The 26,313-nt window shown below is 31.0% G+C and overlaps 2 protein-coding genes across 3 annotated transcripts; both read right to left on the reverse strand.

Moving 5' to 3' along the window:
• Positions 1 to 2,034: 2,034 nt before the first annotated feature.
• LOC114195838 (serine/threonine-protein kinase-like protein At1g28390) lies at positions 2,035 to 4,115 on the reverse strand. Its single transcript, XM_028086258.1, has one exon. It carries the CDS (start codon positions 3,883 to 3,885, stop codon positions 2,302 to 2,304), a length of 1,584 nt encoding a protein of 527 aa, XP_027942059.1. The 5' UTR covers positions 3,886 to 4,115; the 3' UTR covers positions 2,035 to 2,301.
• An 8,802-nt stretch (positions 4,116 to 12,917) lies between these two features.
• Positions 12,918 to 25,090, reverse strand: LOC114163209 (WD and tetratricopeptide repeats protein 1). 2 transcript variants are annotated; one of them, XM_028047374.1, is made up of 20 exons: positions 24,843 to 25,090; positions 24,590 to 24,658; positions 23,881 to 23,958; positions 23,086 to 23,220; positions 22,900 to 23,010; positions 22,618 to 22,746; positions 21,615 to 21,730; positions 21,413 to 21,530; positions 20,423 to 20,528; positions 19,600 to 19,745; positions 19,344 to 19,511; positions 19,100 to 19,210; positions 17,322 to 17,433; positions 16,719 to 17,068; positions 15,609 to 15,699; positions 14,986 to 15,081; positions 14,826 to 14,896; positions 14,609 to 14,736; positions 14,010 to 14,121; positions 12,918 to 13,248 (listed from the first exon to the last, which is right to left on the reverse strand). In XM_028047374.1, the coding sequence occupies exons 1-19, from the start codon at positions 24,912 to 24,914 to the stop codon at positions 14,034 to 14,036; spliced, it is 2,295 nt and encodes a 764-aa protein (XP_027903175.1). In that variant the 5' UTR covers positions 24,915 to 25,090; the 3' UTR covers positions 12,918 to 13,248; positions 14,010 to 14,033. The 2 variants fall into 2 exon arrangements, with proteins under 2 accessions (XP_027903175.1, XP_027903176.1); XM_028047375.1 differs by lacking the exons at positions 24,590 to 24,658; positions 24,843 to 25,090 and having other exon boundaries at positions 22,895 to 23,010.
• Positions 25,091 to 26,313: the final 1,223 nt, after the last annotated feature.

Here is a 26,313-nt window from a genome sequence, read left to right on the forward strand (position 1 = left end):
CTGACTAAATCAGTCACCATTTCATGTTTTTCTTGTAGTGAATTATCATATACTATTCCTAAATATCATTATATATATATATATATATATATATATATATATATATATAAAATTTTAACCACTTCAAACAGAATTTAAAGTGAAAAAATTACATTATGATTAATAATGAGTTATAAAATAAAAAATAATTAGATAGAATATATCGAAATATTATTCTACATGATGAAAATAAAAAAAATAAATAAAAATATTAAAAAACTAACAAATGTGTGTTTTAGAAATAATTTCAGAGACTATCGAAAAAAATCACACAAAGGAAATCAAATGTATAACTAAGGTATGATAAGACGAAAAATATCTTAGAGAATTAAGAAAACTTTTCAAATATTAACATATAATTAATGGTTGAAAAATAACGAAAATTATTTTAATGAAACAAAAGAGTTCTTCAAATTAAACAAAAATTAATAATAATAATAAGTAAAGAATTTTTTTTATATTATCTTAAATTGAGAGTATAAACATTCTCATGTGAAAGAAAAATTTATAATAAATAAAAATATTAAAAAATAATATAAATATTCAAATGTGAGGCATAATTTTTTTTTAATTAACATACATCATTTTAACATAATTACATAAAGGTTATGATAAGATAAAAAATATATTGGAGATGAGAATGAGTTTCATGACAAATGAAATAATTAAAAGAAATAAAAAATAGAAAAAAAAATATATATATAGGGGTTACTTGATTAATTGTGAATATTTTAATAATTTAAACGAGAATGGAGATATGGCGGGGACGAATATTATGGCGGGTATATGTACATCCCCATACCCATCCCCATACCCAACTGAAAAAGTCGGGGATTCCCCATACCCATACCCATACCCAGTCAATGCGGAGATTCCCCGTCAAAACGAGGACGGGTTCGGGCAATACCCACAGGGACGGGTTTATTTGCCATCTCTACATTTAACATCAAATATATGTCCTAAAATTTATTTTATACAAATTAAAAAATATTAATTTGTTAAATACTATAATATACTTATATATAATCCATCTTCATTGCCTTTTGATATTAATTTTCATCCAAAAGATGTAATATTTGATCAATAAAAACGACCAATTCGAGAAATGTTCAAATTCACTTAAAATGAAACAATTATTACGTTTTTTTAATTAAGAAGTACCATAACATTTATAAAACCTGTTATAGCTGATAGTAGTAGAATTTTAATATTTAGAATTTTAAATAGAAAACGTAATTTAACATGACAATATTTGGGAGAGTAAATTGACCATTCATCTTAAAAAAATTATCTGACATTTTCATAGAAGAAAAACAAAACACTCCACCACAACTTTCTTTTAAAAATCAAATTTAATAATGCTCCACTAAAAATAAACCAAAAAACAAAGTTTATATTTGTACAAACATATAATATTAAAATTCTAAAACAACCAAGGTTTTTTCTAAAACTAAAATTTTGAAATGGAAGAAGTATCGTATTTAGACTAATGTTCCTAAAACATTAATGTTTTGGGATAAAAAAGTAAAAATAAGAGAAGTGGGTAGTTGATTTCCTAGTTTGTATATACCCTATACTAACATAACATTGGCGACATTTTTTGTCAGGAAGTTTAACTTTATCATTCATCGATTCTTAACTTCACAATCCTTCTAGTTGAAGTCTCTAAGGTAACATTTAGGATTGTGGTTAGATTATTAAGGATTTGTCCTTTCATACATTTCGATTTATTTACTATATTTCCAACAACCAGAGTTAACCACTCACCATAATTGTGTCTTTATTCGTACCTGTTCTTTAGAATTCATTAACTTTCTCACAAGTTTAAGATGGACCGTAAAGTAAGAATATTCCTAAAGACACTGACTCCTTCAATCTTAAACTATTTATGGCAATTAGATTGAGTAATATATTTGATCATACAAGAATTAATGGTATTAAAATCTTAAAAAAGAGATGATATATTAAAGGATTAAGAGCAGAAGAAAAAAGACAAGGACAGCAAAAGTTCTGTTTTAGGTGTAATATTAATGGCAGAAAATTACAGTACAAATGTGGTTGAATGATGTTTAGTGTATGAGGTAGCTTGGAGTGAAGGGAGTGAGTGAAGAGAAGCATCCAATGCAATGCAAAACATTGGTCCTTCACTTCTCCATACACAAATAATTAGGTTAAAACAAAATCATGCCACACTCACAGGCACAGCAGGTGAAACATCAAATATCTCATCACCTTCATCTCCCTGCCACAATCTAATGCAATTCAAATCATTGCTTCATTCTCTATCCTCACACTCTCAACCTCATCATGCAATTTCACTAACGGTTTTTCCACCATTTTCTTTTCTAGCTTATCTGTAACAACCAACTTCGCCATTGCAGACACAATTACTGATACATCATCACCATTATTATTGTTATTATTATAACTGTGACTATAACTCCTATTGTTACTATTCTCAGTGTAATGTGAAAGTACAGAACCTTGCAAAACCCCCAAAGATTTTGACTTTTTTAACCTCACCTTCCTCCTTCCAAACCCGTGTTCGGTTTGGTGTGGCTGCATTTTAACCCAGCTACCTCTGATGGAACCAGAAGAAGAACCAATGGATTTTGACCTTATCACTTTATGATTATTGGAGGCTTCACTCCCATACCCTACACCCCACACACTGGATACTTTTCCCTTCCTCCTGCTCCCACTCCCACCTTTCACCATGCTCGCAAATTTCTCACTCCTATCACAATCATTAATACTATTATCATCACACTCCTCCCACGCCACCACCGGCACCGCGCTCTCCATGCGCGCCACGCGCCGCCGCAGAGACATCCACACGGGGGACGCGCGAATCCTCTTTCTTGCCAGATTCAGACACTCCACCACCTCCATCATGGACGGCCGCTTCTCGGCCGTCGATCTAACGCATCTGGCAGCAAGCACCGAGAGCTGCCGCACCACGGCGGGGTCCGGCGGCGGTCCGATCCGGCGGTCGCAGATTCCGGCGAAGTCGCCGAGCTTGATCAGCGGCACCGCCCAGTCCACAATAGAGGAAGGGCTGTAATTGACGTCGATGGCGTTCCGGCCGCTGATGATCTCCAGCAGCAAGATCCCGAAGCTGAAAACGTCGCTCTTGGCGCTGAGATCCTCCGGCGCCAGATAGCACGGGTCGAGGTACCCTATCGTCCCCGCGGGCGGCGTGCACTTGACGCGAACGTCCTCCACGTGTCCCCTTAACGCAAGGCCAAAGTCACCGAGCCTCGCGTTCCATCTCTCGTCAATTAAAACATTGGAAGACTTAACGTCGCGGTGAATAACGGGAGGGTTGGCAGAGTGCAATTCGCGAACCGCTTTCGCAACCTGAACCGCGAACCGGACCCTCCGGTTCCAGCCGGGCGGTTTTCTAACGGAATGCAATAGATCGTGGAGCGAACCGTTGGGCATGTATTCAACGACGATTAGTTTGTTGCCGTTTGGGTCGGTGCTGAAGCCGATGAGGTTCACCACGCGGGGGCTCGGGACTTGAGAGAGGATCTCGATCTCGTTTTCCACAGGACTGGTGCAGTTGCCGCAGCCGGTGCATTTAGTGGAGTGGTTCTTCGAGGCAGAGACGAGCTTCGTGGTTTTTACGGCGGCAAGGAGCTTTCCGCCGTCGAGGGTAGCTTTGTACACTCTGCCATGGCTGCCTCTGCCTAGGAAGGTCTCGGCGGAGAAGCCGGAAGCCGCGGCGGCGATTTCGGCGTAGTTGAAGTGGCGGATTGGTTTGGCAGCGATGGGTTTGTGCTTCTTGAAGTGAGGGTCGCAGGTGGCGATTGCGGATTGGGCATTGCAAGAGAGGTAACCCATGAGAGTGGGAATTGGGATGGGTTTGCAGGAATGAGAGAGAAAGGGAAGTTGAAGAGAGAGAGGTGACGGTGGAAAAGGGAACACATGGGGCGCCAAAACCCATAACTGGAAAGAAAGGTGTTTTCAACTTTAAAGTGGGAAGTGATTCGCAGCTTTAGGATGATGTGAATGCAATCCAAACATGGACGCACACTTATTCATTTTTTTTTCTTTTTCTTTTTCTTTCATTCTGCTTTTACTTTTTCTATTTTCCTTTTTTTCTCCATTATCTCTTCTAGTACCGTCTTCTTCTTCTTCTGTGCTTTCTAATAATTAAATGATTTCTGCATGCAAAGTCGTGCAGCAGGCACACCCATGACCTCCACAAAATCATATGGAAAGAAGTACCTGATCTTCTCTTTTCTTTAAGGTAGTTCTACACAGTAAGCTAAAATCAATTAAATTTGATTACTATATTTATATGGTTTAACATTTATGAAAGTGTGTTTGATTTAATATTTGTAATTAGTTAGGATTGAATTTAGAGGAGGGTGATATACTTTAGGACAGTGAGAGTTTCAATTTGGACAGCCAGAGTTTCGATTTTCTTACTCTTTCAATTAAAGCTGTGATTTGGGGTTAATTATTTTGTAAATATTTTTAGAAAAAAAAACAATTTTTTAAAATTAATCTGTAGAATGTATTTAATATGTTTGATTTGTAAGAAAGATAGTTTTTTAACTCATGCACATGTTTAGTTTATGAAAAAGAAATTATACATTTATTTTTCTCCTCCTCATGTTTAAAAAAAATTCAACCAAACAAAATCTTACTATTCAAAAACTAATTAATTTATTTATGATTAATGTTAATAATATATGATCCGATACATCTAATAAATTTTACCTAAAAAATTTTATATTGTTTATGAATCAAGATTAAGTGTAATTTAAATATTCTTCATCTATAATGGATAATACTTCAAAAATATGGTGGTGGTTGTTAAGTAAATTTAGTTTTTAATGTTTACAAATTGTGATTCATGAATTGGGACGAAGTTCTTAAAATATAAGTAAATACTTTAGAAATACACTTTAATGTTTAAATCGGAGACAATGTACCTAGAATTGAAGATGTATATTATATATAATGTTCAAATTTCTGACTGGCCTCCTGAGATTTATAATTGAAATGTGACTTTCATAATATTTAGGCCTAAGAGAAGCTTAATATCAAAAAATACTAGTTTGTGGTTTAAATGAAATATTTCTGTAACAAATTATGAAATAATTTAGACTATTTTGTTTTTTGTTTCAACTAAACTTTACTTGATAGAGAAATTAAAATAACTTCTATGACATCATCTTTGTTTGCAAGAACTTATTGAACCAAAAAAAAATAATAATAATAATAATCAATTTTTAGATATATCAACTTTTAATAGGGGATTGAATATAGAATACAAATTTATTTGGTTTAAATACTTGTTTCATTAAGTATTCTAAAATTGAGACTGATTTCTGTCCATTAACGTATACTTTTCCAGTTGCCAGAAGAAAATGGGTCGAAAAATAAAAGTCTTTAAAAAGACAATCTCGATTAAGAAATTAGAACAGAGTAATTGATATTAAAGTACTAATAATTATTATTATAACTAGCGTCAGGCGCTATCGCGTATGTGTATATATATTTTTAAATATGCGTAATATTATATTAATAGGTGATAATATTATAATGTTATTAAGTTTATATATATATATATATACTAAAATTATATTTATTAAAAATAAAGTGAAATATATCAGAACAGATAAAAGACTAACCATTGATAGATAAAGAAGAAGAGAAGAAATAGAAACATCTGATTTTATTAAAAAATTGTAAAAATAACGGTCAATTTTTAAAAATTTAATAAATTATTATATTTAAAGGGGTAAAATCGATATTTTAAAAAATGGACACAAAAAAAAGAATCCCTTTATATATTATTATAGATAATAATGGATTTTTTTTCCCTTCTGATGAAGAAAAATTATACGTGTATAGGTGGCAACACTCGACGATCTTAAGCCAGAATAAAGGGGTATTGGTTTTCCCATTTTTTTATATATAAATTTAAATTTAAATATAATAAAAAATATTTTCTTTTAATTCCAATATATAACTTTATTGAATTTATATCCCTATAAATAAAATTTTGACATTCAAATATATGCTGAAAATAAGACTTTTCTCAAGTAGAAAAAAACTTCAAATAATTCATGCTGTCAAATGAATTTCGATGGAAAATGATGGTTCATCAGTTTCATGATAGCTGGATTATAACATTTGATGTTAGCTTCTTTAAATAAATTTACATAAAATACAAAGAAAAAAATGACATTTATTTTTCCTCTTGACACCTACCCTCTCTTTGACCATTTTCTATCAAAACCCTATTTGAAGTAACCCGAATATTCTTAAAAAAAAAGAAAAAGACCTTTGGGTGTGTACGAACAATCTCAATCTGATTTTCACAACATAGATCAAACATTATATATATATATATATATATATATATATATATATATATATATATATATATATATATATATATATATATATATATATATGAGTTCCGGTTAATTTATTAATGTTTTAATTAATCGAATGATACCCACTTTCATTCATATGTGTCAGTTTAGTATCCGCTTTTAACAAGTCACAACTTTTAAAAAGATGTTTTAATTATGTTTTTTTCAGAAAAAAATTATTAACAGAGTTAACAGTATTGATATTTAAATTGATTTACGAAATTAACTATTTATATTAAGATTTAGTGATAAAAGTCATGAATTAAGTTAACAATTTTAGTAATTTTTGTCTGGAAGAAACCTGATTAAGACAATTTTTGAAAAGTTAAAACTAAATTGACATATTTTTAAAAAGGGGTATCAATCTAACACATCTAAATTAAAGAATGAATATCATCCCACTAATTAAACCTTTATTAATTATATATAGTTAAACACTGGAAGATTCCACACGTGTGTGCGACGCATTCTCTGTTTTGAATTTAGATTGTTAAAGAAAACCCACCTTGTTTTGTTGTGCACGATACAGTTTTGCAACCACTAGTCTATGATATTATTTTATTATATACTCCTATTAATTTTTTTAATATTTTTTAAATAAGAATTGGATCCTCCTAATATCTAGGTTAGATGCTTAGTTGAATTTTACAATTATCATACACAGTTGCTAAACACGATGAACAGCTAAGTGAGACAAAATTTCCATTAATTGACTCTTAATATACAATTTGCTGGGTTTATGGTATTGATTGGCGAGCTTTGAGGCTAATATTCTACTCGTTGAGTTTGACAATAATTGCAACAATTATTAAATTATTTTTTAATATTCAGAAAATACAAAATATATTTAATTTTTCCTTCATTTGACAAGTAAAAGGAAATGATTCTCTAATAATCTTCATCATCATTTCACACATTCGACTCATTGCAAATCAAATCAAATCCACATTGAAGCAATGATCGAGATCGGTCTATTTCAAATAATTATCAATAATTCTTCATGTAGTTGTGGTGGTCATCAAGTAAATATTTTGTTAGAAAATAATTATAGATATAATTTTAGTTTTAAACTTTTATGTAAAATTAAAAATTTGTTTGTATGTTAAACGGTATTCTAAATTGGTGTTTGAACGAAAAACTAAGTAAAAATAAGTAAAAAAGACTTGATATATTTATTCATTTTTAATATTTGAAGACTATATCAAAATATGATAGAAATGAATTTTAATTTTATATCAAAGTTTAATAACTAAAAATATATTTAATTTAAAATATTATATTAAAGATAAAGATACATATACAGATCGTTAATTATATATTCAAGTTTAAAAATAACAGTTTCAAAAACTTTTAAAATAACGCGGTTAAAAATAAAGAAAGGAGTAAAAATTAAGCACCTATGTTATTTTTTTATTGGTACAGAACTGTGTTATTATGCAGAAAAGTTTACACAAACTGGAAACACAAGCAACAAAATTTCAGTTTTAAATATGAACAGACTTATCAGGGTTGGCATGGTTTGAGAATCAGTTTACTTACACTTTCCAACGCAGAATTTCACGTTCCTAAGTCACCAAACGTCATATTTATTAACTTACAAACAGTTAAACTTTTTCTTTTTAACTTATTTATAATATTCAAACTTGCTTAGATTAATTTTAAATATTTATATTGAGTGGAAAAAGGTTAATTAAAAAGTAAAAGTACGTTCTAGTGTAATATTTTTGAAAAATTACCAAAATAAGTTAGATTTAGAAAAAATTATGGACATAGGTAGGTCTTATCATCTTTACATGATATTATTGAGAAGTTAGCTGTGTTGAGAAGACATAGTTTTAGTATGGAGTATTTTTAAAGTGAATGTGATATGATTTTAATTGAATATATTTAAAAAAAAATGATATTTTGATTTATTTTTAACTTACTATTTCAATCACCCTAAATCATAAATTCTAAACTCTAAATTTTAAATCCTAAACTTCCATCACCACTTCTCTATTTTTATTTTAAATGTGTCCATTTCAGTATTTTTTTTTTCTGAAAAATTCACACCTAATTAAAACATTATCCGAATGGGAAGGTGGAATTATATTTTTGAGCAACAGTGGGTGAAGGTGAAGGTGAAGTGAAAGAAAGAAAGTGAGTAGCGACAGAAGGGAAACATTAAGGTAGTGTTTGGCTTCAACAACACTCTGAAACGTGCGTTGGTTGCTTTTGTTTGTAGTTTTCTTCAGCTTTTGACCATCCACTGTCTCTTTATTTGTTTGGATTTTTGGAGAGTGAGAGATGTTGAAAATCAGCTTCCACTTCTCAATCTCATTTCAAACGTTAAATGAAATGATTCTCTTTGCCTTCTCCACTTATCTTACATCCAACCTCACCATTCAAATTCACACAATCATTTTTTTTTTCCTTCTGAATATGTAATTTAAAATCATGCTTGGTTTAAATTATTTCAGTTTTCTTCTTTTTTTCAGAGGATAGTTGAACGAAGCATAATTCTGAAAAAACAATTTATTTTATGACGAAAATATTTGCAAACTTACTTCTCTTTGATTACACACCATAAACAATTGATTTAAAAATCACAAATATATATATATATATATATATATATATATATATATTATCAATTAATTTTAAAATGTTATGTTTAATTAAACTAAATTTCATTCAAATTACCTTCTTTGCTAAGTAGAGCTGGTACAAACATAAATATAAGGTGAGATTTGCATCTTACTTATATATTGCAAATTGGTCTTATATCTTTATTTCTAATCGATGTGAGACTTTCATATTTTTAAGATTTAAAAAAGATTATTCCTAAAAATAAATAATATTTTAATCAAATTAATTAACCTTCGAAAAAATTGTAAAGTGACATATTAATGATGTCATGATACAGGATTATAGTATATTTATTGGTCTTAAACTATTATAATTTTTTGTTCCTTTTTAATTAAAGTATAGGCTTATTATGTTTTTTAATTTTTGAAAGCTCTGAAAATTATATTTTTCAGCAAGCACGGTTCGTATGTTCCATAAAAAACATTTTAACATTATTTTACTGTAGAAGAAGATGTTTTACATAACTATAAAAAGTAAAAAAAGAAAGTTTATAATTTAATTTAGAAATAAAATATAATTCTTTATAATGATTTAAAAATAAATCATTTAACCCTTTAATATAAATAAAACAAAGAATAAATAAAAAGTTAGACAATTTGTTAATTAAATGAGTAAAGAAAATGAGGATAAATTCTTTTATCATATATTGAAAGAAAGTCAATGGAACAAGAAGACCAATTAAGTATTTGTCTGATCCCATTAATGCAGTTGCAGAGCTGAGATAATTTGAGATGATAGAACTTCTATTTATGTTGATAGCAACTATTTCAAAATTAATTATGTTCCAATTTTAACCAAATTAAAAAAAAAAAAAACATTTGGGTCTTTTCAAAAATTTAAACTGCAGTGAGTTGAAGTTTTTGCTTACATGATTGTGACCCATCAAGCAGAACGAAGTTAGGTGCAAAACTAGAATTGAATCAGAGTGTGTCATAGTGGAAGAGCAGAAGAAAACGATAATCACGGTCATTGGAATAATCGCGTTTGAAATGTATCTGTTAAAAGTTAAAACTTGTAAAGGGTCAAATATTAGTAATTGCTTTCAAACTGAGAATAATAGCTTTTGACTTTTGTTCCACCAAATCCCACCACCACAACGGAAACATGTGGAAAGGCCGCCAAATAATGTTCAAATTACACTTTCAAATTCATGATAGCATAATAATAAGTCAAATCTCGGTGGATACTTTTGTAGATGTAAATATAATAAGCTCTAATATGTGTATATTGTATAATGATAATTTTTTTATTTTATTAAATTAAAAAAACTAAGATGATAATTATAATTTAAACAATTTTTATTTTTTAAATATCTCTTTTATTTTTATTTACTGAAATAATCTTTCTTTAAATTTATTTATCAAAAGATCTCATTCTGTCGGGAGAAATCAGTTAGCTGTAAATCCACTTCACACCACCATGAAACTCATTTCTTGACAATAGGTGGATGAGAAATGGATAGGATTTCTCAATTACTTTTTTTAATTGAATTTTTGTTATGATTTTTTAAAATTCTTTTAATTTTTAAAATATAGATATTTTGAAATTAATAATTAATTTAAATATTTAGTTTATATTTAATTGGTATAGATATTTCAATAATTCTAATTATTTAACTTTTACATAAAAACATCTCTTATAGTTCCTTATAAACACTTAGTGACTTCTATTGAACTTTTTTTTTTAACACAAGGTATCATTGACTTTAATCTTAGTATGTTAAGAATAAATTATTTTACCTCAATGTGTAATTTCCTTTACATGTTAAGATATCATGAATCTATTTACTTTATGGCAATATATCAATAATCAATTATTTGAATATCATTAACTTCAACATCACTGCGTAATAAATCAATTGTTTTGCAGTACTACAAATAAGTTACTTTCCGTTAATGCATAAAAAATTTACTAAAACTTGTATAAGTGTACACATAAATAAAGAACAATGAATTAAAAGTTAAATATACTTTAAACCTCTAAATTTTAATACAAAATTAAAACTTGTTATTTTCATAATTTACAATAAATAAATATAATCCTTCTTACTTGAGATAAATTTATTGACACACTAAAATGACGTTAGAACTTTTTATATTATTTGACAAATTCTAATTTTACTTTCAAAAACTAAAACATTTAACCCATAAATTAATCAATAAACGTTTTCTAGCAAATTCACATTACATAACTCATATGATTAATGATATACGTATCTCCGGTATATATAAAGAATTATTAGAGAATCTAACAAATATGATTAGGATTAGTAGTTGGATTGAATCCGAAAAGCTACCTTTTAGAAAAAAAGAAAAAAAAAGTTATTCATCATACTGAATACACACAGAAATCGATGTTTCATAGGTAGGAATCTAGGTTATTTTGAGAATAAATATCTTATCCCAGAAAATCAAGCCAACACCTTCAAATCGACAATCCCCAATTCCGATGAAGACATCCATTATTGCAAAACATTTAAATTAATTGCAATTTTACAGTATTAGCTCAAAATTAATAATAATCATGCTTAATATTTAAAAAACGTTTTTCAAAAAATTAGAAAATTAAATAATTCAAAAATACTAAGTATACATAATTAAAACTTAAATTAAGATTCAATTAATTTAAAAATAAAATAATCACTACAGTGCTTTTTGTCTCAATAAAAAGTTAATATTGTTTATAAAATATTTTTAAAAGAATCAAATAATTAAGAATATTAAATTATATCTTTATTGGAAAAATAAATACTTAAATTAATTACAATCATAAAATATCTATTCTTTAAATTTAAATTAAGATTAAAATAATTTAAAAAGAATAACCATTTTAAGAACTGTCAAAAATATAACAAGACAATAGTATTTATAAAGTAATAATTATAAGAATCAAATAATCAAAGTATCTATAAATAGAAATTAAATAACTAAATTAATTAGAAATATGAAAACATTCGTAGTTATAATAGTTAAAAATTATAAATTTTTAAAAATAAGTTAAAACAGATTTTTAAAAAATAATTAAAAAATTCTACCAATTCTTCATTCTCAAATCCTTTAAAATTTAGTTTGAAGATGATTAGAATCTTTTACTGAGTCATTGTTCGCTTGGAACGATTTTGCTATTCAATAAAATTTACGAAGACGGATGATAATAATTTCATGTGTTTTATTGGGTTGATTTGTGCGGATAATCAAGCACGAAAAAGCAGGATACGTCCATTATTTGATCACATATTGCATCTGAAAATTTGAAGTACTGCGTGACATTCGACAAATTTAACACTGATTATTCATAATGTATATTACAGGGTGCATGTGCTTGAGTGTACATTGCAGAACTGTTGTACACTGATTTATGTTCTATTGTTGTGTATGTACACAAGTACTAGTGTGTGAATGAATAATGTGTGGTATGTGTGCACCAGTAGCTAATCAGTACTATGTGTGTGAATGTGTTACGCAAGTGATGCTTTGTATGTAATAAATATATATATATATATATATATATATATATATATAATAATTAAAATATTATTAAAATTTAATATTTATAACTTATTTAAAAATTATTTAATTTTCTTTTTATCATAAAAGTAATTAGATAATTTTTAAATTCTATCTATTAAAACTTTATTTAATCTATCACATTAATCAAATCATTCAATAACTTTTACAAAATTCATCTTTAAATGCACTCAATTTATCCTGTAAATCTATTAAAATAAACACATATCAATCCATTAAATTCACACAAATTTATCTTCACACTCTTCCCAGATCCGTCGTACCAAAGAAACACACTTAAATAAAATGGAACACAAGCATCTGAGTAAATAAAAACAAAAGGGTATATTTAAAAAAAAAAGTCACAATATTTCTCCAGATCATTTACTATACATATATTAAATCTAATAAAATGAAATGTTTAAAATGAGAGACAACCTTTAACTGTACAGACTGTACCAACCAGCTACCATTACAATCAGTCAATTTTTACAACTTTCCATTTTCTTTTGGAACCATCAACAGTCCAGAATAAATACAGTATACCTTCTGACCAAAATCAAAGGATTTATTTTCAACTCTCCAAATTACTGAGCGCATCCATAAAATGCGTGCTTTACCATCGATCACTGATCCCCATCGATGTCGACACTTACCAGTCAACTGAATAGAGTACCCTACAATCATTGTAGTACAAAGATACTAAGGATTAAAGCTTACTCATGTTCCATTCAAATACAAACACACGAGCTCGATGGCTCCATAGCAGGCCCCAATACACAGAAATTTGTCCCAGAAAGGACAAAAATTCGACATTTGGACAATTCATAAAGGAAAAAGTAAACGTGATCTCTGAACAACACCTTCAAATGAGATTGGCTAGAGGTGAAACACAGCAAGCTCATTCTAAGTTTCTAAAAACTGCTTAATTTAAAAAATTCTGGAGTTTGAGGACCAAAGAAAGAAATTTAACATGCGATACAAAGGCATATGAAATAAAAGTTTAATAAATATGATTCATGTTGTCTCTGTCTGCTGGGAACAATGGTGCGAAGAATGAACACCACAGAACCACATAAAACATTGTAATGCAATAGCACTACCATTTTTTTTTAAACAAAGATATTATAGTTGAGTTGGCAATATCCCAGAAATTAAACTTCAAGATCACATCGTACAGAAAATTGTAGATTTTGGTATCTTATTCTGTTGTTTGGTTTGTTCTTGATTGAACCATTAAGTTAGCCAACTGAATCATTCAAAAGCACACAACCAATAGGTCTCAATAGATTGATTTTGAAACATCACTAATACCAAAAACTGAGGCTTTTTTATTCAGAGATCGAAGTATTTATTTAAAGTTTATCTAGACAGAGAGACTTGTAAGGGATCTGAATATTATCTTAGGTGCAAGAGAAGTGAATAGAGTAGGATTTACCAGCAAACGAAAATTAGCAATCGTTTAGCTTTGAGCACATTCAAATGGACGCAAGCGTAACGAACCCTCAGGAAAGTCGTGCATTCTAAATGGTTCCAAAAGCTCAAAGGGTCTGCAGAGAACAAAATCACTTAACCGAAAAAATATCTAAATAGTTGATTCCTTCTGAAAGCACTCAGGGATAAGCCAATATAGTTAAACATAACACAAATAAAAACTAACAATGGATCTACAAATCCAAGAATAATGACAGACATTAAATCAAACCCTCCCGACCACCTGGGTGCACTGTCAAAAAGATGAGACGTGCAGCCTGCCTATTTCATAATGTTCGGTTTAAATGAAACTCTTATCAAATTAGTGATCTCTAAAGGTGGAGGTGATGAGTAATGACCCACAACATTGAGAGAGAAACATTAAACTAGTCCAGTGAATATAGAAAAAAGGGACATCTCAGTAAGTATTTCAAAAAAGGCTCCGAAAATCAAGAGAAGAATGACAGACTAAAATACAAGTCATGCTCATTACTGCCATCAATTAATTTCTAGATAGGCTAATTTCATTTTCAATTTCAAAAAAATGAGGTCTGAAATTCTTACAATATAGAATTACGGCTACGGGATAACTTTTGTTGATTGCTTTCCATAGCAGACAACACATCGCCAGTTTCTGGTCCAGCCGAACCACCAGCTACAGAAGATGGAACAGGGGCACTTGGAGTCCATATCTAGAATAATGTACCCCCAGAAAGCTTCAGAGATTTAAGTTTTTATTCCATTCAAGAAATACTATGCATCATATAGTCATCATTCTCACCTTTATTGTGCTATCAATCCCACTGGTTGCGACAACAAAATCAAATGGATGGCATTGTATACAATTTACAACTGTAGCAACAAGAGGAAAACAAATTTACAGAAAGCCAAACAAGAGAAGACTAATAAAACCTGAAAATCTTAAGGAATGCAGAGTTTACCAGATCCATCACCATTTAGAATTTTTATGAGTCTACCAGTACGCTTTTCCCAAATAAACCATCTGCCATCATCACTTCCACTGGCAACATATTCTCCTACAAATAAACATGTGAGACGGATCTTGAACAAATTTTCGACTATGCCAGCCCAACTATCAACTCAAAACTCACCACTTATGTTAGGCACGTGCCCTTAACAATAAAATAAAGTGCGGAAGGTGTTGTCAGTTCTTGTTAATCAAAGTAAGAAGTTCGTTAAGAAAATTAGAAAAAAAAAAAAAAAAAAAAACGCCCATATGCCAAAAAAATACGACGTAGTATATTTTCCCTTGTGGCTTATGCTTTAACATCTGTAGGACCAGTACTTGTAGTAAGGATATTTATGGATTCTGTACGTTTTCCACTGCATCCACACACAGATTTTTTATCTTCCCATTTCAGCAACTGATTAAAATTATTAAAGCTAACTGGTTTTAGTATATACATTTCTCGTGTGCAAACAATATAAAGCAACCAAAAGAGAATGGAAGAAAAAATATATTTTATATTTGGTCAGCATATGAGGACTCGCTGTGCACAACCAATTCTAATTACTAAATCCACATACGAAAGTAATATCAGACCTCTTTGACCAAGAAAATTGGCCTGTTTTATGTCCGTCCCAATATTGCAATGGCCAATAAATCTCTGTTTCATATCAACAGCTGGTTCAGGCTGCAATATTAACAATAGAAAAAAGAAATTATCAAAAATATATAAGTAACTTAATATGAGCTCATTAGGTTGCATACCGAAACATTGAAGGTACTGATGATAAGCAATGAAAAGGGCTTACAAATAAAACCTAACATAAAAAAAAAACAAAACACATCAAATGTTGTTGCACTCTTTCCACATAAGACTAACCATTACATTCTTGGATTGTAGATTTGAACCAATAGAGAGGAAGGAAAATCAAATCAAATGAAGTCATTTAGAGGAGTCAATTTGACCCATGGCCTACGGTCAGCCCCAACCCACTCCTAAATAAGCCCCCAAAGGCCCCTCTTAAAGTGGGTTAAGATCACGACCAAAGTGGGTTTAATCCTAAATACCAAACCTTTTGCTCAAACCGAAGGTCGAGTCGAATCAAGGTCAACACAAGTTAGCTCAGACCGACTCAAGTTGACCGAACCAACTTGGGTTGAGCTCAACCAGGCCGAGTCGCCTCGACCTTTAGCTCGTGCCGGCTCAACCCGGGAAAACTCAACTCATTTTGTTGGCCCAACTGACTCAACTCAACCTTCAGCCTAACCTTTGGCCTGGGCCGTGTAACCTGGGCCAACTCAACTTGATTTTTCAGCCCAACCAACTTGGATTGACTACAGCCTGGGCCAAATCAGCTTAGCATGAAATGTATATAACTCGACTCAAACTCTACCAAACTTGGTTTGACCTAGACACAACCTGACCAGTACCCAATCTATTTTGATTTGGTCCCGACCCAACCTGCCTGTCTTGACCAAAGATCGACTCACATAGACCGACCCATGGAGCTTTTGTTGCTATTTTGGCCACGTTAGCTTTTTCGATTTCGACCTGTCAGCCAGGGCTAGGTCCTATGAATTGGGCAAAATTTACCACTCCAAAAGTCATTACAAAAACCCAGGAAATAAAATTTAGAGAAAGATTTTTTGGATCACAATGATGAAAAACCACCATAAATAATTAAATTTAAAGGTAGAAATATATACCAAATAACATGCTCTACTGCTTTGTGACGAAGATGAAGGTGAATCGCTTGGGGCACTAGCACCTGCATTGTCTCTAGAGTCACCTCTCCGGTGAATTCTAACATTTAAACTTCCATGAAGAATATTTGAATCAAGGTCTTGTGCCTCGTCACCAGACATTGATGTTTCAAAGTCCAACTCCAATTCCTCATCGTAATCAGAATCATCCCTGTCTGATCTAGGACCATCTTGTGGAACATCACCGTTAGCCTCCGGGCGATAGAGTATGTCACTTAACGATAATATTCTTCCACCTCGAATGTCAGACCTTGATGCACCATCATTGGCCTTGTTATTTTTTTCAGCTTCAGCTGTTAAATAAACCAGTTTGATCCAACATAAGATGGTAAAAAAATAGTACATAATTTCCAATTAATAAGAGGCATATTTGGAAAATAGAAATTTTCTGTATCCAATTTTAGGCAGTTATGAAATAAAGTATATGTTAAATACTCTCTAATATCTTTTGTCAACATAAGAAAAATATAAATCATGTTTCGGAACCTCAATGGGTCACAAAGTTCTTTAGGCAACACGGGTAATCCAAAAATTTCACTAACATACCTAAAGCAATATCCTTCTTCACATTCTCCACTCTCTCTGCAACTTCAGATTTGTGTGGGGCCAGTGACTGGGAAGCTTCAGCAAAATCCAAAGCATCTTCATGTCTACCCAACTGCAACGAAATAACATAGTATAGTGGGTTTTAAAACTAAGGCAGGTTCTACTATAACAGGGTATACATGACAAACAAATGGTATCAAGTCAAAAGGACCCCTACATAAGTCCCCCCAGCCAAAAGTCAAAACATAAAATCACACCTACAGTAACCGTTTTGTCAAACATTCCTTCAATCTCAATTTTCTTTTAATCAAAACCTTTAAATCCTGCACAAATATTCCCTTAAATTTTATCTAGTTGGGCTTGATACCTCCTATAACTTCAATTGAAGATATCACAAATAAACATATCTAAATTTGATACTCTTTGGTTTCTCTTTGTTTCCTTCTGGGTTTCTATAGGGTTGGTAAAACAATTCATTTTTCAATCATCCATGTGGTTTATCCACAGTAAATCCATCCCTTTCATACATTGGATCAAATCCATCCATTTAATTTTATGGGTGGATAATGATCCACCTATTATTTATCAGAATCCAATGAATATCCTATCAATACAAAACAGATTAAAATTAATCCAATCAATTTTTTCACAATTAAGTCTATCTTAAATGTACTTTCCCTAAAAGCTTAAAAAAAAACTGAATTTGTCTATCAAAATTTATTTATTGAAAATTTTATTAAAATATATGTTTAAAAATTTATTTTAAATTTTTACAAATTTGTATGTTTAGATATGCATCCATTAAAATACTGTTAATGATTGTATTGGGTTGAATCTTGTATTAGATGGATCGGGTTGAATCAGATTGTATTGGATCAAAATGTCAGATTGTATTAAAATCTTGTGTGTCATGTTAATTAAGGAAACACAGTTGTAGTTCTTCATTCTGACAATTGAAGACCAAATCGTGTTAAGACAAATTTGGACTTTGAGTATTTTGTCACTTTTATAAATAATTATTCAAGATGTACTTTGTTTTTTTAATTAAAAATTGTTTTGAGTTGTTTTCTATATTTCAAACATTTCAAAATGAAATTAAAAATCAACTTGAAATTTCTGTCCAAACTTGCACAGTGATAATGTCCATGAGTATCTTTCTCACTCTTCAAAATTGTATGGCTTCTAATGACATTCTTCATCAAACCTCATGTGCTTATACACCTCAACAACATGTGGTGACTAAGTGCAAGAATGGACATCTTGTTGAAACAACTCCAACAATGTTAACCCATGGCGAGGTTCATCAACATTTTTGGCTCAGTGCATCTTATCTCATTTTCTGATTTTACTTCACACAAGAACACTCTTTGAAGGCTTATATTATTTTAGCAGCCACTTTAGATTTCCATGATTATTTTTCTCCATTGACAAAGATGGCTTTTGTTCACTTATTTATAGTCATGGCTTTTGGATTGGATTATGATGATACTTAGTCTTTACAAAGACTTAGAGTTGATTATATTTATAAAAGTTTCATACATACAATTTATATGCACCGGCTTGAAGGGAGAATGTTATGTATTGTTAAGATATCATTATATATTGTTGGTTACAATATTATGTGTTAATTTTAAATATACCGGACTTAAGTTCTCTTTGTATTTTCCTATTTATAAATACAATTTATGTGAGGATTCCATATTAATATCAATTTTAGATGTTTCCAACTTGAATATCACTCTTCTGTGAGTCTTCTGTCATTTTATAGGAGGAATTACCTGTGACAGTGCTTCTGACATGTAGAACAGTGCTTTATAGGAGGAATTATCGATTTTTCTAGCAGCATAGCAGTCTCTTATAGCCATATGAGCATCGTTTTTCCAGTCCCTCTGGATAAAGAGCGGAAAATTAAAAACATGTCAAGTCCAGCAAAAAAGATAAAAAGAAAAAAAAACTAAACTGAATGGAGATCAAAATGCTGAGACCCATAATAATAATAATAATAATAATAATAATAATAACCTTGATCAATAGTGCAGCACGAGTGCACAAGCATTCATGTTTAAGCGCAGACCCAATGATATGGCTATAGCCATTCAAAACCTCATTACATGCCTCAATTCCATAATAGGGTGTCCCATTGTCCAATGATTTCTTAGCATATTTTATCAGTTTCCTGCACTTGTCAAGCTGTAAAACCCAATTAGTCAAGAAAAATATTATGAAAAAGCTAAAGTGACATCTCTTACATCCTCCCAAAAAAGTAAAAACTCTGTACCTTTGCAGCAATGTTCTTTTTAATAGGAAACCCATTTGGGAAGACATTAGACACACAAGACTGCAACTCTATCCCATTAACTATCGGAGAGTAAGTCATCATCTTTGATACGTCACCTGAAGTATATTGCATCTCATTCACTCCAGCTGCACAAAAAAAAATATTAAGTACTATCTCAACTTTAAAATCTACATAAACATAGAAACCGTAACATAACAGAATGGAAGTTACTGCAGTAACACAGTCATAGATAGTTGAGAACATCCAAATCCACACCATAATCGAAACTTAGAAATTAACTGACATATTATCAGAGAAAACCTGTCAGCAAATGAAATAAATACTTATTTAATAAATTGGAACTTCTGCTAAGGTCTTCAAAAGATGTACTGTGAGTTCCAGTTGAAAAAGCTAAACAAAGAGTAAAAGCTATGCAGAATTAGCGTGTACCACACATCATGGAAATATCAAAGTGAAACGCAGTATCAATGGCCTCTTCAAAACAAAAGAAAAAATACAAAAAATAAAATAAAGGAAATTCACTATTCAAGCTTCATTCCATTATTTAAAGTCTCAACATCTTCTAACCAAGAGTTCATAAAACAACACATTACACTTATGTTTTTGATAATGTGACTTAAAGGTTACAACTAAGACAAGTATAGCGTAACCAAATAAAACGACAAGTAACTGTCAGGAAATGAAAGACTTCTATAATTTACCCATATTTCAAGTTGAAGAAAAAAAAAACATATTCTTATACTACTTGTGAAAAATAGATAAACAAAAATGAAGAATCAAGGTTCAATGCGATACACTTTACCATGATTTACATTCATCAGGTAAGCATGCTCTCCACTATAGCTGAGGAGAACCTCATGTCCATCAGGACTGAATGTAACATGAGTTAAGTGTAAGCTTGGATGTCCCTGTAAAACAGATACAAATTGAGAGAAAAAACATTTGGCTTGAAGTGTTATAAAGACTTACATGTCCAAAACACACCATATACCAAGGGGGAAAATGAGAAATTCAATAAAACCTAAAGCACTAAGGGCATTAGCATGAAGAATGAAAAAATAACATTACAAACTTTATTTTGGTTTAGGCAATTTGGTGAATAGAGATAGGAAATACTAATGATATTAGCAACCCGAGCATTTTTTAATGTGTAGACTCCTTTGTATCTTAAGTTCTGTACCAAAAAACACGTTTAAAATTAACATCACCAATATCCCAAGAAAAAACTGCCGCCACCATAGTCACAGCTGTCATTTCCCTCATGTGAGACATTAATATTTCCCTGAATACCACCATCTCCTGCGACACAAATATGCTCAACCCAACAGTGGATGTTGGTCTGTAAAAATACTGTTGTTTGATGAGGATACCCGAAGGGTAAGTAGGTGGAATTCAACACAGTAGCAATCCCACTTAGCCCTCTAGGATGAAATAGAATTCCCAATGTAGTGGTAAATTACATTGCCTTCAACATTAATGAAACATGTAAAGTTGTCAAAGTCAAAGTTTATGTAAACTCATGGATGCACTTGAAAAGGGTTAGCTATATGAGAGGAAAAAGATCTTGATTGAATTGATTGGATTTTAAAACAGTGCATACGTACACACATGCATATACATATACACACGTGCATATAAATACACACACACACACACATATATATATATATGTTCTTTGGTTGTGCTTATACACATTAGAGGATTCTATCATACGAATGTGTCATTCCTTTCTTCAACAGCAATATAAACACTTAAAGAATTGATAATCACATATATGTAGCCAAGGACTCACACGATCCGAAAGATGCATTGGACAAAAATAATTAACACAAGGAGGAGGAGACATTCTTTTTCGACATGAGCTTAGAGGTGGCAACATCCTTCTATCATATAAGCGTGCAAAGGCATCACTGCAAGATATTGAAAGTCTAAAATCAGTTTTGAAATATAAAGGATGAATTAATTAAACACAATTAATTACCAGAAATATTTACCTCCCACCAACAAGGAGCAAATGCGGCCTAGTTGAACTAATATCACAAGACTTTAAAGAAAGGACTTGTTTAGGAGGATCAGCAAGTGATCTTTTAGAACCACTTCGTAAGTCAAGCTGACATTAAACATGAAAATCAGTTAATGAGGAAAAAAACAAGGATTCCATCCTTTGAAAACAATGAACATAGTTAACCAGCTTCCCGACTAACTTGCAGTACAAAAATACAAAAACTACACTCTAGAAAGATTGTAAACATACTAACTATTACTAGAGCCATTTAATTTCCAAATGTTTTCAGAAAAGGCAATAATGATAGCATCATGAGATCAAGGAGGATGCAACAAAAAACTCAACCATAGAATTAAAAATTCCTTTGAGATGCCTCAGTCATATAGGTTTTCCATGTGCACTTATAGTTTAGGATGTAAATTAGCTACCATAATAACGCGTGACAGTTTGAAAAAACAGGAGAAAGTGTCAGAGTGAGTTGAATCTTGACTACTGCTACAATCAAATTAAAAGTTTGATCCCTCTTTTCCATCCAAGAGCAACTTTGCATTAGTGTAAAATGCATAATAAATAATATAAAAAAAAAAAACATTTTGGTATTGAAGAAAATAACATGGAAATTTAATCGCATAGTTACATTCAACATTATTGCAGGTAACAATATACTCCCTGCAACCTACCTTGGTGAAAAGACTATAATGGGAAGTTTTCATTTTAATGAAAAAGAATCAGCTCACTGATGAGACCAACATAAATGCTACATGTTGATTCAGATGTTCTGGCTAGCAGATGAATTATTCTAAGCAAACCAATTGGTAATTTGGCAAAATCAAATATTACAGAAATGGAGGATATTCAGTTTTCCCAGATCACATATATGCACGGAAGAGCTGTAAATTTTAAATTTACAATTCTGCTCAGATGTTCATGTCAGATAAGGTTCAAATTCATTCAAAATCATAAGTATGAATACAACTGAGTTAAACACTTACAAGAATATTTCGACACTCTTGGTGTGAAGACCCAGCTGGAGGACAAGAGGTACCTTCCCGAAAATCATGTTGTCTCAAGGTCCCATCTTCACTAGCACTCCATACTACATTAGGGTTGCCATTTTCAACCTGCAAAAAGGAATAAGAAAGACGTGAAAACTAACAGTATCCAGCTTTAATTAGGCATTCCTACACAGCATTTGTTTTATTTCCTTTAACCTCATTGATCTAATGCTATTCAAACTATGCTAACTTAGCAAATTCTTAGACCACATAACTTACAGCCAATTTCTTGACTCTTCGAGCATGGCATTGGTAAAGTGCAGATGGAGCAATGATTGAATTGTCGCTAGATCCACTCCCACTTAAGCGAGACAAGTTAAATAACCGGACCTGGCAAAAAAAAAAATGAAATTAGAGAATTAAACTGCATTACCCATTAAAAATATTCGAGAATCACAATACTACTTCAGCATCTCCAGCTCCAGAGGCTACAAGCTCATCAGAAGTTTCTGGTATAAACTTAGTACAGAATATATTTGCTGTATGTCCTGTGTCAATTGAATGTAGAAGTTTACGGCCAGAATAGCTCCAAATATTGATCTGCAAAATTTCAGGGAAACAATTAATTGCCTTGTGCTGCTGGAAAGACCATTAGGAAGTTATAAACCAAAAACAGAAAGTCTAAATATTGATCTGCAAAATTTCAGGTAAAGAATTAGTTGCCTTCTACTGCTAGAGAAGATCAGGAGGAAGTTATAAACCAAAAACAGAAGGGCTAAATATTGATCAGCAAAATTTTAGAAGCAATTAATTGCCTTCTACTGCTGGAGAAAACCAAGAGGAAGTTATAAAACAAAAAGACTAATAATTTTCTCTATGACTCTATCAGTCTGTTTGCTATCTTTCGACAGTTATGACTGAACTTATCAAACTACTCACGACTCAATTATAAAACTAAATTATATCAGACAAAACAATCAAAGAATCATTCTAAGTAGTTCCTTGCTTTTTTTTTATCATTCCCTATTTTGTTTGAAAATAAATCACAAACAACAGTGAGAGAACTAGATGCAAGCATAATATGTTAAAGTGATGCCAAAGTCTTTAGCAGATGTAGAGTGCAAAAGGGGAGTAATAGGCCAATTTAATCATGGACAAAGAAAATTAATTGTAGTTCTCATTTTGTTAAATCTTATAGCTACAATCTAATATGTGTAGATGAGACTGCAGTACAAATGACATTAAAAATAAGGAGCTTACCCGAGTATCATCTGATCCGGATATCAACAATGTACCTTTCGAATTCCAAGCCACCGCATTGACACAGCCAAGGTGGCCCTATTCAGACCAAGAGCAAATCGATACACAGTGAGATCAACAAACAAGAATAGGGTGTATAATAAAGGTTTTAAATTGCGGGATATTGTTAACAAGTGTATCGTATGTAGCAAAAATTGTGATTGTGCTGCGGTTGTGGTGGTCCAAAAGGCTAGATGTTGCATCTAAGATCACAATTGCAGACCGTTTTCAGAAAAACACGAAATATATAGTACAACGATTTGTCAAAGACAAGATAAGTATAAAAGGATTATATGCCTTTACCTTTACGATCACTTGATGCACTTCAAAATTTACATTTTTTTTTTGTGCATCCCTTCAAATATTCAATATTCTGTAAACTGTAAACATGCGTAATATAAAAATGCAAAAATGCTCGAATAGCCTAAACCTAAACGCAGGTTACGAGGTAAAACAAGAAATCAAATCAATATGAAGAAGATAGAAACACCCAATTTCCCATTACTTACTTAAAGTGCCAACAAAAACACACACAAAATCATTCATGCACATGATCGAATAACATTTTGAGAGAATATTCACAGGGACGCTATTCCAATTCTCCGATTCCATGCACACATATGACAGAGAGTACAACGATGCCCGGAGTAAAATAAGGTACGTTACCAACCTCTAACTCTCTCTCTTGAGAAAGCCTCCGGATGAGAGAGGAATGAGTCTGCAAAGTGTGATTAACATCCTAAAGAGAACAAGAGGAACATTCACAGGTCAAAAATCGCAAGACACGGAACCAAAATCAGAAGCACGGCTTCCATGGAAAAAAATCCCCATGCACCAGATTGAGAATCGAATTGGCAAGATTCTTAATCCCGTAGTATGAAGATGGTTTGAATTCGAGGAAGAGAGAAGAGGAAGAAGAATACCAGTGGCGAGTTGAGATATCGAGAGTCAAGAATCGCGTGAATGTTGCCATCGCGGAACGGGACGGAATCCATGGCATAAGGCGGTGTTTGGCTGCGGTGAGAGAAAGTTAGAGCAATAAATTAGTCCCTCACTGGGTCACTCCACGGCCGTGGCGTGAATGTCATCAATTGGAGCTCATGCGGTTACACTCACAATCCTTCCAAACACTTCTTTTCTCTTCTCTTTCAGGTTTCTTTTTATTTCATATATATATTTATTGATATATTATTTATACTACAGGTCTCGAATGAAAAGAAAGTGTATCAACAGTGTGAGCATAAATAAATAAATAATGGTAATTTTTTTATTTATTAAATTATAAAATAGAAAAAATAGGAGGAGAACGAGGTTTGTTTGGGTAGATGAAAGAGTGAAGGAGTGAAGTGTTGCGTGATATGTAAGCACCCTTCATCGTGTTGGTGGCGAGGGATGATTGGCTCCTATTGTGTTCTGAATTTGCTGGAACCGTACTTCTTACATAGCCAATGCGCACCTTCCGCACTTTAACGTAAATCGGTCGGAAATTAAAACTCAGTGACATTTTCCTTTGTTCGAGAATTTAATTTTCAGATATATATTTTTTATTTAACAAAATCTTCATATTTAAAATTATAACAATTAAAATTATTGGTACAGGTAAAGATGCATACGTTAATGTTATTTTTTTATGATAAAAAAATATTATTATTATTATTATAAAGTAAATAAAAATTATTTTTATGATTTTATTATACATTATTTAAATTTAAAAAGAAATTAAATTAAAGATATTAATCTTTAAAAAAAGTACATCAAAAAGTAAATTTCATAAAATAATTATTTTAATTTTAAAATTATTAAAAAAGAAAAAAATAAAAAATTACACAAAAATGTAAAATCTCTAACATAAAATTATAAATATCAAGAAAAAAAAAGTAATTTCAGTTTTATTTTGACTTACACTTGGAAGAACTAGATCAGCTACAGAATGTATGATAAATGAATACAATATGGTGTACTCTAGTTAAATATTTCAAGCTTTATTTATTGATATTTTTTATTTATTTTCTTTTTAAGTTTTATTACTTTAAGACATTTTTGTACCGTATATTATAATACAAAATTTTATAAAAACCACCTTCTAATTAATATTTTATCAGATATATTTGGCTGTTAATAAAAATACATGTTTCGAGGAAAAAAGATGGTAATAGAACTTTTAATATAATAGAACTAAAGTGATGAATAAAAACTTTTAGCTCTAGCGTGAATTTGAAAATAAGTTTGTGATCTGTTATAGGCCTATAGAATATTAGGATGATTTTAATAATAAAGTTTAATAGTATTTTTGTTTTAATATTATGATTTTTAATGTAATTTTTATATTTTTTAAAAAGTTTAATGAAGTTTTTAAATTTTTATATGTTACAACAAATCCCCAGGAACCATTAA

This window comes from Vigna unguiculata, chromosome 9, assembly GCF_004118075.2.
Source record: "Vigna unguiculata cultivar IT97K-499-35 chromosome 9, ASM411807v1, whole genome shotgun sequence".
Classification (NCBI taxonomy): domain Eukaryota; kingdom Viridiplantae; phylum Streptophyta; class Magnoliopsida; order Fabales; family Fabaceae; genus Vigna; species Vigna unguiculata.